This window comes from Somniosus microcephalus, chromosome 10, assembly GCF_052327205.1.
Source record: "Somniosus microcephalus isolate GS21.2 chromosome 10, FLI_Smic_1.0, whole genome shotgun sequence".
Lineage (NCBI taxonomy): Eukaryota > Metazoa > Chordata > Chondrichthyes > Squaliformes > Somniosidae > Somniosus > Somniosus microcephalus.
The window spans coordinates 147616457-147632731 of NC_140996.1; the positions used below are offsets into that span (position 1 = coordinate 147616457).

Sequence of the window (16275 nt, forward strand, 5' to 3'; positions counted from 1 at the left end):
ACTGGGAGTCAATGTAGGTCAACAAGGAGAGGGTGATTGGTGAGTGAAACCGTGCAGAATAAGATACAGGCGGCAAAGTTTTGGATGAGCTGAAGTTTACAGAGGCTGGAGGATGAGATACAATCAGCTATACTGGTATATTTACAAACTAATACAACATTGCAAGCATAAATGAGTTTAAAGCCCAGGTCTCATTAATGTAGTACATATAGCACAAAATCAGTGTAAAATTTGAATCCTAAAAGAAATTCACTAACTGCACGGCTATAGATTTAACACCTTCAATAGAATACGCTTCTTTTTCTAACCTTTATTTAAGGATTGCTTTACCTGGTGGAATATGCAGCCTGTACAACAATCTGAGTTTTTCACTGAAGTCTCCGTAGTACATTATATCTATATATAAAAATAGAACAATTATTCAACCAAGCCCCACTTTTCTCTATGTTCCATACTGCCAACTGAAAGCAATATTTCGTAAATAGCACAAATTATATCAAGATTTGTAGTAAACAGTGCATACTTATCTGCATTAATTAATTCTGCATTAGAGAGATGGAAAAGTAGTTACCTACCTAAACAACTGACCAATTCTTTGAAGTCAATTAGAGAATCTGCATTTTCATCCAACACTCGGAATGTCCTCTGGGCTAGAATATCAGTATGTGCACCCCATGTCCAAGGACTCAGAAGACAGAAGAGGCTGTTGAACTGGAAACTATTTATTCTGTATTGTTCCAGGTATGGGAGGCTGGGATCATGATGTAGTGCTGCTGAACCATTTCCACCCCAGTAACAACTTAAAAGATGCTCTCTCTATTTTTTTTTTTTTTTTTTAAAAAAAGGTAAATATTAATGTTTACTCTGCATTTAAAAGGGGTTTAAATTTTACACAGAACAAGAGGATAAAACACATTCTTACAAACTGTTCAATTCTAAATTTTGCAATGTGATTTCTTTCTCTTGCCAATTCACATCCTGACAGGAGGGTGGGCAGTGAATGTGGAACTAAGTGGCCATTTTCCAAGTGGAACTCTGAGTTTGCATTGCTCATTGCAGTCAAATAACCTGTCCGGTAAATCCAATCCAACCAACCTAACATCTACACTTATTTTCACTTGCAACAGCAGCCAGTGGAGTACAACATCCACCATTACACTCTACCAGATTCCTGGTGACAACTTTGAGATGCAATGTCACCTGTTCAGCAATACCATCATGGGAGCAATCAAAAAGCCAAATACATGTGCACATGTAAGGAGTCTCTTTCTAGTTAGTAACAAAGCATCATTGGCAGAGGGACTGGCAGCAGGGATACTACCCACTCACTTCACCTGGGTCAGTACGCATGTGGAGAAAATGTCACCAAATTTTATTTTAAAAGTGCCAATACAGGATTATGACCATTGGGGTTTGGGAAAGGACACATTAATATTCAGAACTGAAAGTATATGGTGAGCCACTTGAAATTGCCAGCTCTCACAAAACCAGAGATCAAAAGTGAAATCTCTGGTTCAGAGTGCTAAATGGTTATTCACTGTGGAGAAAATCCACAAAAAATCCAAAACTATTTCTCTGGAACCTCAAACTCATTACTAACATCAGGGCTTACATTTTCCTCTTGAAAGGCTTTAGATTTAGATTATTTTGCAATTTAACTAATTTCACACCAACAACCCTATGTTTAGTTTGTCTCCAACATTTTAAAACTCAAAAAACACATTACAAAGCTACACTTAATAGAACATGAAAGTGCTAGTCAACAAACTCACCTTAAATAGGTCGTAGAGGTCTCCAAGACCTTCAGTACTAAATGAAACATCTGGTGCCACAACTCTGAGCTGCAAAATTATGAAAAAAATATTTAATTAGCCCCATGACCTTCCTTTGCCTGAGAAACTAAGCAACTTGCAAATCAATGAGGAACTTTCAGACTGTTTACAAAACTCAAAAGGCTCAATCCTTTCAATTGTTTTGTTCTAATCCTTTTAGTCTTTACTTTGTTTAGTTCTATTATTCACCACTTTGTACATCTGTTCTTAAGCTTTTCTTTGTGTTCTGACAATATCAGAGTATTTGTTTACATGATCCAGGGAGACTAGGTTTATCGGGGATGGAAACAGTGATCAATCGTGAATGTTTGGCAGATTTAAGTGCACATACCTGAACCTCAAATCTGCTTGCCTGCAATACTGAAAAGTCCTCTTAAATTTAACAAAAACTAGCTTGATTCATGTACTGTGATCCTTCCTTCTCAATATCCATTCATTTCTGTTGCACCGAATTTCTGCTATGAATAAGCTATTTTGCTTATAAACATATTAGCAGCTCTACTGCATCCCATCAATAAAGATACCCTTTTACCTGGTAGTTTGACTATTACGCATAGTCATCATTAGAATCTTCAAATGGACTGCACTATTATGCAGCACATGTATATTTCAATGTTCTGTGTCACAGGAGTGACAGGACACTGGTTAGTGGTTATTTTCCCCCAGTATCAGTAATAGAGTTAGGAAGGGTGAATGAAAACAAAACGATCAGTCTGCTACTAAAGCCCATTATTAAAGTTGCAGCACGCCACAATTATTTAAAGACAACTTTATATTTAGGCCACTTATCAATATTAATAATTCTGAGGTCACAATCTGTTTGACATTTTGTTTAAAGCTCCATAACATATTGAACTGAACTGCTATGCAATTTACTAATGGCACTGACTTATAGGTTACATTGATATTTCCTTGGCTGTATGATTAGTGGCAATGTCTATACATGCACATGTGAACCTAGGCAGGAAAGACAATGCCATTAGTACATAACAATATTGTGAATTACAATCTCGATTACATTATTTCAAAATTGGATGAGAGTTTGCAACACAGTATGCAGTACATAGCATATTAGAATGTGAAACTTTAAAATCTAAAAGTTAGTTGCTGGGCTCTCTAGTTTTGAACACGTGAGAATAAGAGTGAAATATCTTCCTTCAACAGCATACACTGCACTGCAACTAAATCGTCAACACTCAATAAGGTGCAGCGATACCACTTAAATTTAAGTGGATTTGATAGCTTCTTCCATCTAGAAATAAAATTATGTAGAAATTGGCTTGAGAAGTAAACCTGTTAAAATTACTAAGTTAACATTTTGGTTACCATCTTTAATGCACCTTTCTGCGAGGTGAGATTTTTTTTTGGTAGGAAGAAAAATGTAATTTTACATAAAATCAATTAGATTAACAGCTACGTATGACAATACACACCGTACTTTAATCAGGAACAGCAGAAGGGTGACTACCCAATTTAAGCAATTTTGCTTTAGACACCATTGAAATTAGCTGTTATTTCATGAAATAATTTAATGTATGGAAATATATACTTAATAATTATTTGCATGATTGATATATTAAACAGCTATTGTTACTGATGCAATCCATTAAAAAAATTGGTTGTTTTTTCTTTAAATTGCACTAATTGGTCATGTAAACTTACCACATTTTGTTTTGTGGTATCCTCCAAGTTCTGCAACACTCGTATTCTGTGTCTGCAACGCCTTTGCTCGATTTGTCCTACATGAAGATCTCCAAATTTCTGAATGTGCAACAAAAACAGATTTTAAAGAACTTAACATGCATTACAATGTTGTACGGTCGAGACAGATGGGGAGAGTGGGAAATAAAAAGAAAGAGAAGCTGCAGAGGTCAGACATACACTCGGTCTGCTGCCTAAATCCACTCTGCGCTAAATCAAACGCTCCTGGGCCCACGTTCATCAGCCACCAACTGAGCTACCCGGTTCAACAGGATCAGGAAAACAAAACGTCAAATTCAGAGACATATTCGGTGCTGTTTTAGTGCTCAGCTGTTAAGATACCGGCAATATTTATTGTAGTTTGTTAAGGATTCTCTAATAAAGTTAATGTTAAAATACAGCAAAAATAAAAACTAATGTTAATTTTTTTTTTTTTAATCCCCCAAGACCCACTGTAACAAGATACCGTCCCAAGATGATAGAAAAAGCAGACACACATTCAACTAATCCGAGGGTGTTGTTAGCACTCGTCGTGGAATACTAACGTAACCAAGAACATTCCCCCAGGAAGTGGTTGCCTGATGGGCTTGAACTTCCACACAAAATACTGGGAAGGGTGAAAGAAGCGAGAAAAAGAATACACACATCATTCACCAGTGTTGGTGTTCCACATATCTTATATGCACTTAGCTACTGCTGGGATCCCAGCCTTCAAATAAGCATTCTGCAATTAAAATTTGATCTCCATATTTGTACAGAAATGTACTACATAAATAAAGGATGTAAAATGATAGCCATTCTAAAAGAATAGATTCAACAAGTGATCCAGTACATAACCAACATCTAATGATAGCACAAATTCAATTGGTGATACTAACTACCTGCTGTAGTAGGTTCAATTTATAAACCAAAAAAGTGCCATCACATATTGGTATATGCTTGTATTATCCTTTCACCACAGTGCATTTTGGCTGGAATCTGGCTGTTACCACGAATTAGCCCTCCGGTAAAATGCAATATTTTCATACTCTAAATAGTGTATTACAGGTAAACAAACTTTACACAAACGAATGTGGAATCAACATATGGGGAATTGGATTCTACAGTGGGTTAGACACGGGCCTTTCACCTCTGGAACTTGGATTCAAATTCAGCCTGGATGAACATGAGAGCTGGTTAGAATAGTCCGTTGTGAAAGGAGTTTGGGTAATCTGAATCCAGCTCCTTATTGGCACTAATTAGCAATTTCACTCAAAGGTCACCAAAGGATGTGGGAAACAGAAAAAATATCACAACGATGAAGTAAGGAATGTTCTTTTGAGGTTGGACCGGTGGCATGTTACTCTGCATCTGGATGGCATGATCACTGGATGCCTGAAATGGGAAGGGCTCCATTTCCCAGTATTATCCTTCACCTTGAGCACAAAAAGAGCTAAAAAATCAAACTTGTTGCCCCGGAATTTGCGGTCAGCGGTGAAGCAAAGGCTTTCACCGCTGGCCCCGAACAAAGCTGCCCGCACAGATCTCACGATCTCGATAGCAAGTAGTTTGCCTTTTTTGACGTGCAAATGATTTCAGTGCAGTATAATGGGGAATCCCTAATGCGATCCACTGTGACGTCAACAAGCTGTCTCAGCAGCCAATCACATTGCAGAATTTTCACAGGGAAGCAGGAAATGAGAACCTGCTTTTATCCCAACTTTTTAAAAATGTTAGAGCGCAAAATAAAGATTGAGGTTTTCAAATGGGGATAGGATAAACCCGAAATAAATATGAACAAACTTTTTAATATATATTTTAAGTTTCTTAAAAATTGTAATTTTTATCATAATGGAGACATTTGACACTCCACAAAATTAAAATTAGTTTTTCAGGGCCATAACGTTTGTTTAGCAGTCAATACGCTCTTAAAACCCCAGTTACACCTTATCCAACAAGGCCTAACATTTGTGGGGTATTTAATGGCGACATTACTACGGAAAAGCCCAGTTTTCGTCAGTTTCACTGATTGCTGGCTCTGGGGGAGTGCACACAGCGAAACCAGTGTCGGAGCAGCGATCGACTGACTGCAGCTTCAGGATTTCTGTGTTTAGATTAGCATGTGCTACATCCTGAAGTTGCGGTCAGTTTCAAAGGGATAATAACGGCGAACACTGTTAGTTCAGTTATTACCCACCACAAATTCCAGCCCATTGTGTAGTTACTAAATGTCTTCACAGGTGTGAATACTTCATGTATGTTTAGCCTAGACTACGCTCTCTCTTGTACTACCCCAATGTCACTCACTGCATTAATTATTTTTTTATTAAATTAATGAAAGGGTAAGGAAAACTGTACTTGGAAGAGTATACTTGGCTAAGTCGCCTCAAACAGTTCCGCCATTATTCCTTGAAACATCATTTCACTGTGGTTTATTAAATATTGCAGATCCCCGGAGCTTATTACACAATTACAAAACACAACAGACCGTTCACCTCATACGAGTCTCTTATTAGATCAGATATTTCCACTTGCTGAACAGGCTCTTTATCATCACTAAAGACATGTTGCTGAGCAATTTGGGGCAAAGGACTCTCTTTGTTTGTGATATGATCAAGAAACCTGCAAGAAGAGATTAGTTTTATTTTATGAATTAATTTGTGTTCCAGCATTGTATTTTCTTTTAATTTTCAAAATTAAAACAAAAATCTACATTACAGTTTAAGAACAACAAATCCACTACACCTGCTAAGGATTATCAAGACTTGTCCGTCATCTGTGCAGCTACACAGCTCTTGTGTGTTGGCGTCTAGTATAGCCAAGCCCACCTGGAAGATCACCTTTATTCCATCATAGAAGAAACAGTCAACAACATTTAATGCACTCTCAAGGGGTAAAATACTAAGGAACAGGGTCAGGAACCAGGAGAGGGAAATGGATGCCAAACAAGACAAGTCTGTCACATGTTCAGCCAGCTCTGGTAAATGCTCTTTTATAAGTTCTTCAAACACAGCTTGATCTACCTGTGCACCTGGAAAACATGGGATAAGGCAAGGTGAATGACACAGTAGGAAAGCATGATTGATAGTTCATTGCTTCTAACTTTTCAGTCTATCTACACTAGGAAACATGCTGTGACAAAAACTAGGATGGGCTCTTGAAGTTGTGTTCCCTACATTTTTATGAAGCTTCTTGAAATTAACAGTATACTAACAGTCCAGTGCGTCATTCAATTCTATTGACAGAACATGTGGCCCATCATGATGCATGTGAACAGTAAGATTCCAGAATTATCCATCTACCTTTTTAGATGCCAGGCAGCAGAGGGAGATCAATGCTGCTCTGTGACCAGCTAGCAAGAGGAACAAAGTGGGTTAAGCTGGCTTATCTCCTCTCAATGTGACACTTCATCCACCAGCCAATCAATAAGCAATTAAAACTATCCATCTGAGGCAAATTAGTGGCTGGCAATCTCGAAGGCATACATCTTTTTGGCTCAGAGGCATTTGGCCATCTCCCCTGTGCTCGCTGACCTACATTGGCTCCCGGTTAAGCAATGCCTCGATTTCAAAATTCTCATCCTGGTTTTCAAATCCCTCCATGGCCTCGCCCCTCCCTAGCTCTGTAATCTCCTCCAGCCCTACAACCGCCACCCCCACCCCCAAGATATCTGCGCTCCTCTAATTCTGCCCTCTTGAGCATCCCTGATTATAAAATCGCTCAACCATTGGTGGCCGTGTCTTCTGTTGCCTAGGCCCCAAGCTCTGGAATTCGCATGCCTAAACCCCTCTGCCTCTCCACCCCACTTTCCTCCTTTGCGATGCTCCTTAAAACCTACCTCTTTGACCAAGCTTTTGGTCATCTTCCCGAATATCTCATGTGGCTCAGTGTCAACTGGGACGTTTTACTACATTAAAGGCGCTATATAAATACAAGTTGTTGTTTCTACTACTTAGAGGGGCTAGATTATTATAATCATTTGGTGTTTTAATGGTGTACAGGAACTCTGGATTGCAACGGAAGGTGGTTTACAAATAGCAGTGATACTGGTAGACCACAGCCTTGCAAGCTTTAATAAAATTACATTCATTCCAACACCAAACAATTCCTCAAACAAGGTACTATTCATTGAACTTGAACAAAATACAATCTTAGAGGAAGAGTTCTATATTTAAATAAAACATACATACTAGTTGCTAGACTAGGGTGGCAGGTGTAAGGATACAAGAATAATGAATTTTGATGGGGCAATGGCAATATGTACACAACTCAAAAATACCACAGGAAAATTGACTAGCGTTTTTGATGATGAAGTGGGATTAGAGGGCCGGAGATAACTGGACTAGCGACCGCAGTCGTAATTTAGTTCCCATTTTGTCCCTAGTTGTATATAATGCTTTGATTTGATATTCTTTATAGTTCAATAGCAAAACTGACAGCAATTTAGAATGTAGAAAAGTACAGTTGGTTGGAGCACAGATGTTTCTCTGCAATACAGGCTGAAGAGCTGGAAGATGCAAAACGAAGGCACCACTGGCAGGAAGGTGCAATTACATTGTGACAAGTTTACGTAGGCAGTTTCCATTATAAATGTAGATACAGGAATTTATAATGGAAAATGTGGCCAGGAAGTGTGTGTTGATGTAAAAAAATATTTTGTTATAGATTTCAATAGATGTGAATGTCATTCATCAGCTGCAGACTGAATACAGGATTTTTTGCAGGACAGGTACAGAAGACAAGTCATTTTATTTTGCCAAATGTAGTACAATCTTGTTTATTTTCTTTACTGAAATGTTACTTTCACTAAGATTTTTAAGTCACTGTGGTTTCCATGAGCTCATTGATTAAATCACTCTAAACATAAATATGAATTTAGAATTCGAGCAAGACGACCTCCAATGCTGGTCTCCAAGAGTAAATCTAAACAGCCACAGCAGAATGTTCTGCATGGGACAAATACAAGTGTTGCTGCAAACTATTTCAAATAAAACAGTAGCCCAACATTCTCCCCTCGCCACAATTAAATAGTGACTTTAACCAAACTAAAGTCATGGGGCAAATGCAGCTTTGGATTGCAGGAGTAGAGAAGTTCAAAGACAACAGACCAAACATTTGAATATATTTTTAAATTTAAAGTTGATCATTGTGAAACAAACATTTACCAATAACTCTGCGGTTGAAGTAATCTGGGAGCATTCTCTCACAGACAGCAACTAGTAGCCAAAAGGCTTCTTCTTCCTTGGCATACAGTAGTAACACAGAGGTCAGAATATTCATAGACTGTGGGCATAGAGAAAAGAAAAGATGTAATTTAGAGGCATAGTAGCAATCTGGTGCTATAAAGAACCAAGTGGCATTTTAATGAAGTTTTATTATTGAAGATAATGGACATTCAGTAGAAGAAAGCTGCACTGCCAAGCTAAGACAAACTTATCTGCCGCATGCTCAGCCTCTCTCCATATGGTAAAGTCTGTCATGCATCAGTAAATTGCTCTGATGCGGCAGTTCTACACTCACTTCATACAACACAAGCAAACATTAAAATGGGCTGGGTGATTTGATGGCTTATTAATTTAAGAAAAGCAAACAATTACTTTTTTTTTTAAACTGTACAACTAGTTTCATACATTATAAATACATTGTTTTGATTAAAAGGCAACCCTATCCATCTTATGTACCACGACCCCCTCATAAACCATGTTTGAAATAATTTGTTGATAAAATCTAATGTAAAGGATTTTTAAAACTAATATTGCAAGTTTTAAAAAAGAAATTGGTTGAAATCTATTTTTGTACAGGTTTAGTTTATTTCCACCATATTCTAATTATCTTGTCAAGCTAATAAATGGTGTTTGGTATTCACAATTATTTTCTTTTATTAAATATCAACAGTTTTTACCTGGCAATAGCCTATTTTAGGGTTTCTGTATGCGTATGCTGTCAGTACTCTCCTTAATGCTGCAATGCCAGTGTCACTCTGAAATGCTGGGTGCTCAGGCAGTGAACGATGCAGATCACGTTCAATCTCCTCAGTTGCCATGCAACATCTGCCCATCGATTCATCCACTAGATTAGCATAGTAATCAGGATGTGCAGCTAAATCAGTCACAGCATCTGTAGATAGAAGTTTGACAGTGTGTTTATATACATGAAAACATGTTTTACTTTACCAGCTTTCTTACATTTGTCCATGTACGATGTAACTTTATTTAACTATGAACTGATTGGAATAAAACTAGCATTTCATACAGCAGTACAAATTTATGGCATATGCAGATTTTACATATTGTAAGCATCTTCATGCATACAGTAACAGAAGTACAAAAATATTGGTATATTACAGAAGTACAAAAATATTGGTATATTACCTGCTGGTAATATTAGGACAATGAAGCTTTTCTAAATAAGTTCAGCAAACTGCCCGTAAAGTGATTAGATTTGTTTAAAATCAGGATAATCATAGCAATTTCTAGTGTTAACTATCCCAAGATAGACTGGAATAAAGTTAATGCATGTGGTCAAAGTGGGGAATGATTTTTAAGATTGCATCCAGGACTGCTTTCGAGATCAGTATGTTCCTAATCCAATAAGGATTGAAGCATTACTCCATTTCGTTCTGGGAAATAGAGTGGGTTAAATAACTGACGTGAGAGCGGGAGAGACAGCAACCACAACACAGTTAAGTTCAATGGAAGAACAGAAAAGGATAATGAAGAATCAAAAGATAAACATGCTGGACTGGTAAAAGCAAAATTCAGAGAGATACAGTCGTCCATCTGGACAGAAGTTAATTAACAGGTCGACAGATCAGCAGTGGGAAATCTTCAAATATGGAATTAATGGAGTACAAAATAAATATATTCCTACGAGGTGAAAAGGGGATGCATCAAAGGGTAGAATTCCATGGATAGAGAGAGATTAAAACTAAACAAGCTTAAAATGGAGGCATGAGATACAATTAGGGCGAATACTAAAGAAAGTCATGAGGAATATAGTGTCGTGAGGAGGTGAAGTAGAAGATTGGAAGGCCTAAAGGCAATATGAAAAACTGATAGCAGATAATATAAAAAAAGGTTTTTATAAGCATAGAAAAAAGAAAAAAGTTAAACAGCAGGACCATCCATAGCTGAAAGGAGGGAGGTATGGCAGAGATAGTAAATAAAATAAAAATGTCACATTTGTTTTTACAAATGAGTGGAAATGAGAATGCAGGTGTACTGGAGGAGGATGATATGGAATAATTATTAAAGACAACTGCAGAAAAGGAATTGATTCTAAGAAAAATTAGAACTCAAAGTTAACAAGTCACTAGGCCCCGATAACGTGCTTTAGGCTGTTGAAAGAAGTCAGAGGAGATAGCAGGGGCTCTGCCACAATTTGTCAGCCCTCCTTAAATATGCAAATTTTGCCAATAGGACATATAATACCTTCCTTCAAAAATGGAGAGAAAGATAAACCAGTTAACCATAGGTCAGTTAATCTAGCGTCAGCAAATTCTTAAAATCTGTAATTCAACATAAAATTAGTAAGCATTTAGAAATACTTGGGTTTATCAAGGACATTCGGTATAAATTTGTTAAAGGCAAGTCATGTTTGACAAATTTAACAGTTTTTTTTTTTTAAAAAGGTCACTGATTGAATAGTACTGTATATGGATTTTCAGGTGGTGTTCAATTAGGTGTCTCAAGAGGCTGGTTCTAAAAATTCAGCCATATGGTAGAAGACAAAATATAGCAGCATGGATAGAAAGTTGGTTGATGGACAGTAAACAAGGAGTTCGGAGGTGCTGCTCAGATTGGAGAAGGGTTAGAAGTGGCGTACGCTGGAAACAGTGCTGGCTCCACTTTGTTCTTGGTATGTATAGCGGTTTGAGACTTGGGTATCGGGATCTCAAGTCTCAAAATTTATTAACACAAAAGTTGGGGGTTTGGCAAACACAGGAGACTAAAAGATTTCAGGAAGAGACAGTTTAGTGGAATGGGCAGATGAGTGGAAGGTGCAATTTAATATGGATACAGGTGTGTGGTAATTTATTTTGGGAGGAGAAACAAGGAATGGGGGTATACAATCAAGTGCAAAGATGCTGAAGGGTGTATATGAATGAAGAAGACCAAGATTCAAGTACATGATTCCCTGAAAGTGCAAATGCCAGTAACTAAGGCCACAAAAAAGCCAACAGCATGTTGGGTTTTATAAGTAGGGGCACCGCGTAGGCCACAGTTAGTGTGCTATGTGCAATTTTGCACTGGGATTATTTTTGGATTGCTCTAGCAAACAGCTGGCATAGATATGATGGACCAAATAGCCTCCTTTTATCCATTAAGCCTCTATGATCTAATGACTGGTGGATGAATTTATGGGCCGGCATTGTGTTTATGTCGGGCAAAGCAAAAATTGTAGCTAAGTCAGGTTAGAATTCCGAGAACACAAAGGATAGCCTATTTCATGTTTCCCTACAAAATTGTGACAAGGGAATAATTTTACTTTACCTCCAGTTTTGGAAATACCAAAATGTGCATAATGGTCTTTAATTGTTACCATTTATCTTGGCATGAATGCAAAATGATAAACTTTTTCATCTAAACACAAACTAACAGAATAGTAAAGAACGAACAAACTTGGATTTATACAGTGCTTCTCATGTCCACGTCATCCCAAAGAACTTCACAACCAATGAATTGCTTTTTGAAATGATATCACTGTTGTTTTTGTAGGCAAACATGGCTGCCAATAAGCACTGAGCAGGGTCCCACAAACAGCAAGATGATGAATGGCCAGTGAATCTATTTTGATGATTGTTGGCTGACGGATGAATGTTTGCTAGGACACAGAACTCCCTGCTCTTTTTTGAAAGTGTCACGAGACCTTTTAATCTACCTGAACAACCAGATGGAGCCTTAGTTTAATGGTTCACCTGAAAGATAGCGCCAACAACAGTGCACTACTCCCTTAGTGCTCAATTCCTAGAGTGGGAATTTCAACCTCTGACTCAGAGGCGCAAGTGTTACCACTGAGTTAAGCACTTTACTGGACTCATCTGTAGCAGGACAAAATTGTCACAACATTCTGAATGCTCACCTGAAAAGACAAGCCACAGTTCTCCTCGAAGACATTCTGGAATTCCCATTGCAACCAGCTTTCTTATCTTCTCCGTCCGAAACATACTGACTGTGCGTCCATATTCCACAAAATGATCATACCATAATCGTTTTTTCACTTCTTCCATTCCCTAAAGATACAAATCTACCATTACTTAGAAACTATGAGTAGCCCTTTGACTCGTCGCCCTTTTATACAGAGATTGCGAACCTGTATAATCAAATGGAAATAAAAATGATTAAAGCCACTATGTTGTCTTGTTGAGAATGCAGCCATTTTGTGGTAACATCTCAGGACATTATCAGGACATATCAAAAATGTTAGAGTTACAATCTTTGGAATACAGACAGTTTCAAAATAAAGTTTTTCCCTCTTCACAGAAACCATTTCTCACCAAGGTCTATACCAATGGTGTTCAATTACACTGATGTCTCATTTAGTTTAGTGATTTAATTTCTGTGTCTGATGGGCCAGAATGATCCCCCTCAGACTCTGTCAGTGCATCAACAATCATTGCCCCCCTCCATAATACCCATTCACTTGCTAACATGGCCCTTGCCATCCATGACCTTATAGTGGAAGATTGCATTGACACCATATTTTGATGAAACTTGGATCACAGGTGGCAACACCCTGCCCCTTACTGAAACCTCCCCACCTGGTTATACTTTCCACTACCTGCCCGCCCAAACCAACACCATGTTATTATCAAATGGGAACGTCTCCTGCCTCCTCTGGCACCTTTCCCTCCAACGAGTGGTGGAACAAAGCAAGGTGCTCTTGCCTCTGAAATTAGGTGTTACATTGGTAAACTTCCAGTCCTCCTCCATATGCAAGAATGTTTGAAAGATCATCAGAGCCTCTAATCTTCTAGGATGGCATGCCCAGCACCATTTCCATTTTGAATTCCACCAATTGTTCTTGTTTATATTTATCCTGTGTAAATACATAGGAACAGGAAATGGCCATTCAGCCCAACGAGCCTGTTCCACCATTTTATTCATGGCTGATCTGTACCTCAACTTCATTTACCCATCTTTTCTCCAAATCCTTCGTTACCCTTACCCAACAACAGAATTAAAACATTGCATTATTTTCTCTCATCCCCTTTCATTCCCATTACCACAGAATTCTGTGAAAACTGAGCAAAAGTACTAATTTTAGTATCTTTGCCAATCCTTCATCCTCCACAAGAGGATTTCCTCTTTCATCTTCAATCAGCCTTAAACTTTCTGCAACTAGAAGAGGAACCAATAGCTGAATGAATGAGTTATGGTAAAACTCAGATTATCTTCCCGTGTCAATTAAAATTTAAAAAAGACTTGCATTTATATAGCACCTTTCATAACCTCAGGATGTCCCAAAGTGCTTTACAGCCAATGAAGTACTTTTTGAAGTGTAGTCGCTGTTGTAATGTAGGAAACGTGGCAGCCAATTTGCACACAGCAAGGTCCCACAAACAGCAATGTTATACTGACCAGATACAGGAAACTTTCGATTAACCGGCCCCTAAATAACCGGAACGCTCTATCCACCAGCAAAATTCAGGAGTCGGTTCAGGTAACTTTTTTTTTTTTACTTTTAGTTACTTTTTTTTAAATTGATTAGTTGCTGTGCAAGGGTGTAGCTGAAGCTGTTGCTAAGCTACAGAGACGCTTGCAACTTGTGCCAATTGTTTTGAAGCTGGGGCAGGGTTTGTTGCTTTATACGGAGCTCTGAGCTCCGTATCTTTTACTATAGCGTTCGGTTATCCGGAATTGTTGATGAACCGGCACCACGTCGGTCCCGTCCATGCCGGATACCAGAAAGTTTCCTGTAATCTGTTTGTGATGTTGAGAGGGATAAATTTTGGCCAGGACACCTGGGATAACTCCCTTGCTCTTCTTCGAAATAGTGCCATGGGATCTTTTACATCCACCCGAGACGGGGCTTTTGTTTAACATCTCATCCGAAAGACGGCACCTCCAATAGTGCAGCATTCCCTCAGTACTGCACTGGAGTGTCGGCCTAGATTTTTGTGCTCAAGTCTCTGGAGTGGGACTTGAAGCCACAACCTTCAGACTCAGAGGCGAGGGTGCTACCCACTGAGCCACAGCGGTCACTCTTATTATGCATACAATAGTTCATGGACCCATCTCTGTTGCCCACACGACTAAACATCCCACTGACAGTCAATGTTGAGAGTTACATATGAATGAATGAACACGTGCAATGTATTGAAGGGCAACAGGTGCCTGTGGAACTATACTACAGCACAAATCACTGAATTTTTCTCCCACACTGTAATTTCTATCAATCACTGGTAACTGCTGGGTTAGTGGATTTTGGCTGAGGTCACAATGGGGCATGCAATTGCCTCCAACATCCTTGGGCTATTTTTGACGGGGACATGAGGGAGAAGGGAAGACAAATAATTAGTCGATAGAATACTGTGCGCACACATTATAACTCGTATGAATGATGAACTACTGTACCTGGATCTACATATTTAAATGAGAGGGGTATGGTCGTTCTATTATGGTTCACCTTTTGTACCCAGAGTCCTATAAACAAGGTTATTGTGTGCATGAACATGGATCTGTTTTTTGTTAAAATAAACTTAGAAGAAATTAGCACCACCTGTCAAAAAGAACACATCTTCCCACCGGTTGAGTTCACATTAGCAGTTTAAAAAACAAATTACAAAATGCAACAGCCAGGCGGAAACGATACTCAGACAAAGATTAACATTTAAAAGAAACATGAACTGAATCATCTTGTTTACATACCAGTGTGGAGTCTGCACTTTCAGTTTCAGTCAGGTGAAAAAGTGCCATTAAAGCCTCTGAATTCAATGAATGTCTAGGCTCTTTTTTGATACTTGAATTGTTCGCAAGAGAATCTAGTGCTGTACTAGTTGCACAGAGTTCTTCAGGACATCCTGAAGAGTCCGAGGAAACCTAAAACACATTGGATTTAATTAATATTGTGCTTTTAAAAAACTTATCCATTCATTTCACATAATCTATCCCAAAACTCAGTCTGCAATTGGCTTTGTGTTCTATTTGTAGAGAAACTTGATAGCCCAGATTTTGCGGTACAAATAACAGTGAGGCTATCAGCGCTCACGGTTATTAAATTTCAAATCGGAGAGCAACTTCTGGCGACGGCGACGGCACATGTGCAGGTAAACACGGAAAGCAGAAAGTTGCTATTTGAGTTGCCCTGCTCCTCCAGAAGCTGTGCTATACCGGTATCGCGCAGAGAAATGCGGCATTGAAACACATGGAACAGCATGAAGTTGCTGTACTTACGTGATAGATACCCACTAAACTTGCCGGAAAGTGATAGGGCTTGTACATTCCAGTGTAAGTAAATTTTGTAACAGCATGGTAATTCTTAATTACTGCCAAACAAGTGCAGAGTCTCATTCCTGCAGATTTTAATTATTGTTGGAGGTAACAAAATAAAAAAGTAAATAAGATTTTTTTTAAACTTTGTGTCTTTTATCTCTCTCTTAATCCCAGCTTTCTTTCCCTCTGTTTCGCTTTCTGTATCGATTTGGCATTGAATTCTAATTTACACTTCCTAGTTTAGGCTCCGATTCTCATTAATGATTCTTCAATCTGATTATTTGCCCCGTTCACAGATCCCAGATTCCCCTGTAGAGGGCGCTGTGCCA

At 38.5% G+C, this 16275-nt stretch overlaps 1 protein-coding gene across 3 annotated transcripts in view; it reads right to left on the reverse strand.

Moving 5' to 3' along the window:
• LOC147111743 (TBC1 domain family member 8-like) overlaps window positions 1-16275 on the reverse strand; it is a 102473-nt gene that overhangs the window by 6972 nt on the left and 79226 nt on the right. For all 3 annotated transcript variants that reach the window (XM_085998939.1, XM_085998938.1, XM_085998937.1), the window contains exons 8-17: window positions 15383-15553; window positions 12594-12744; window positions 9415-9629; window positions 8678-8795; window positions 6258-6543; window positions 6008-6134; window positions 3495-3593; window positions 1773-1841; window positions 576-816; window positions 331-396 (exon numbers count right to left, since the gene is read on the reverse strand). In XM_085998939.1, coding sequence (XP_085855065.1) covers window positions 331-396; window positions 576-816; window positions 1773-1841; window positions 3495-3593; window positions 6008-6134; window positions 6258-6543; window positions 8678-8795; window positions 9415-9629; window positions 12594-12744; window positions 15383-15553 — 1543 coding nt within the window. The remainder of the gene's footprint in view (window positions 1-330; window positions 397-575; window positions 817-1772; window positions 1842-3494; window positions 3594-6007; window positions 6135-6257; window positions 6544-8677; window positions 8796-9414; window positions 9630-12593; window positions 12745-15382; window positions 15554-16275) is intronic.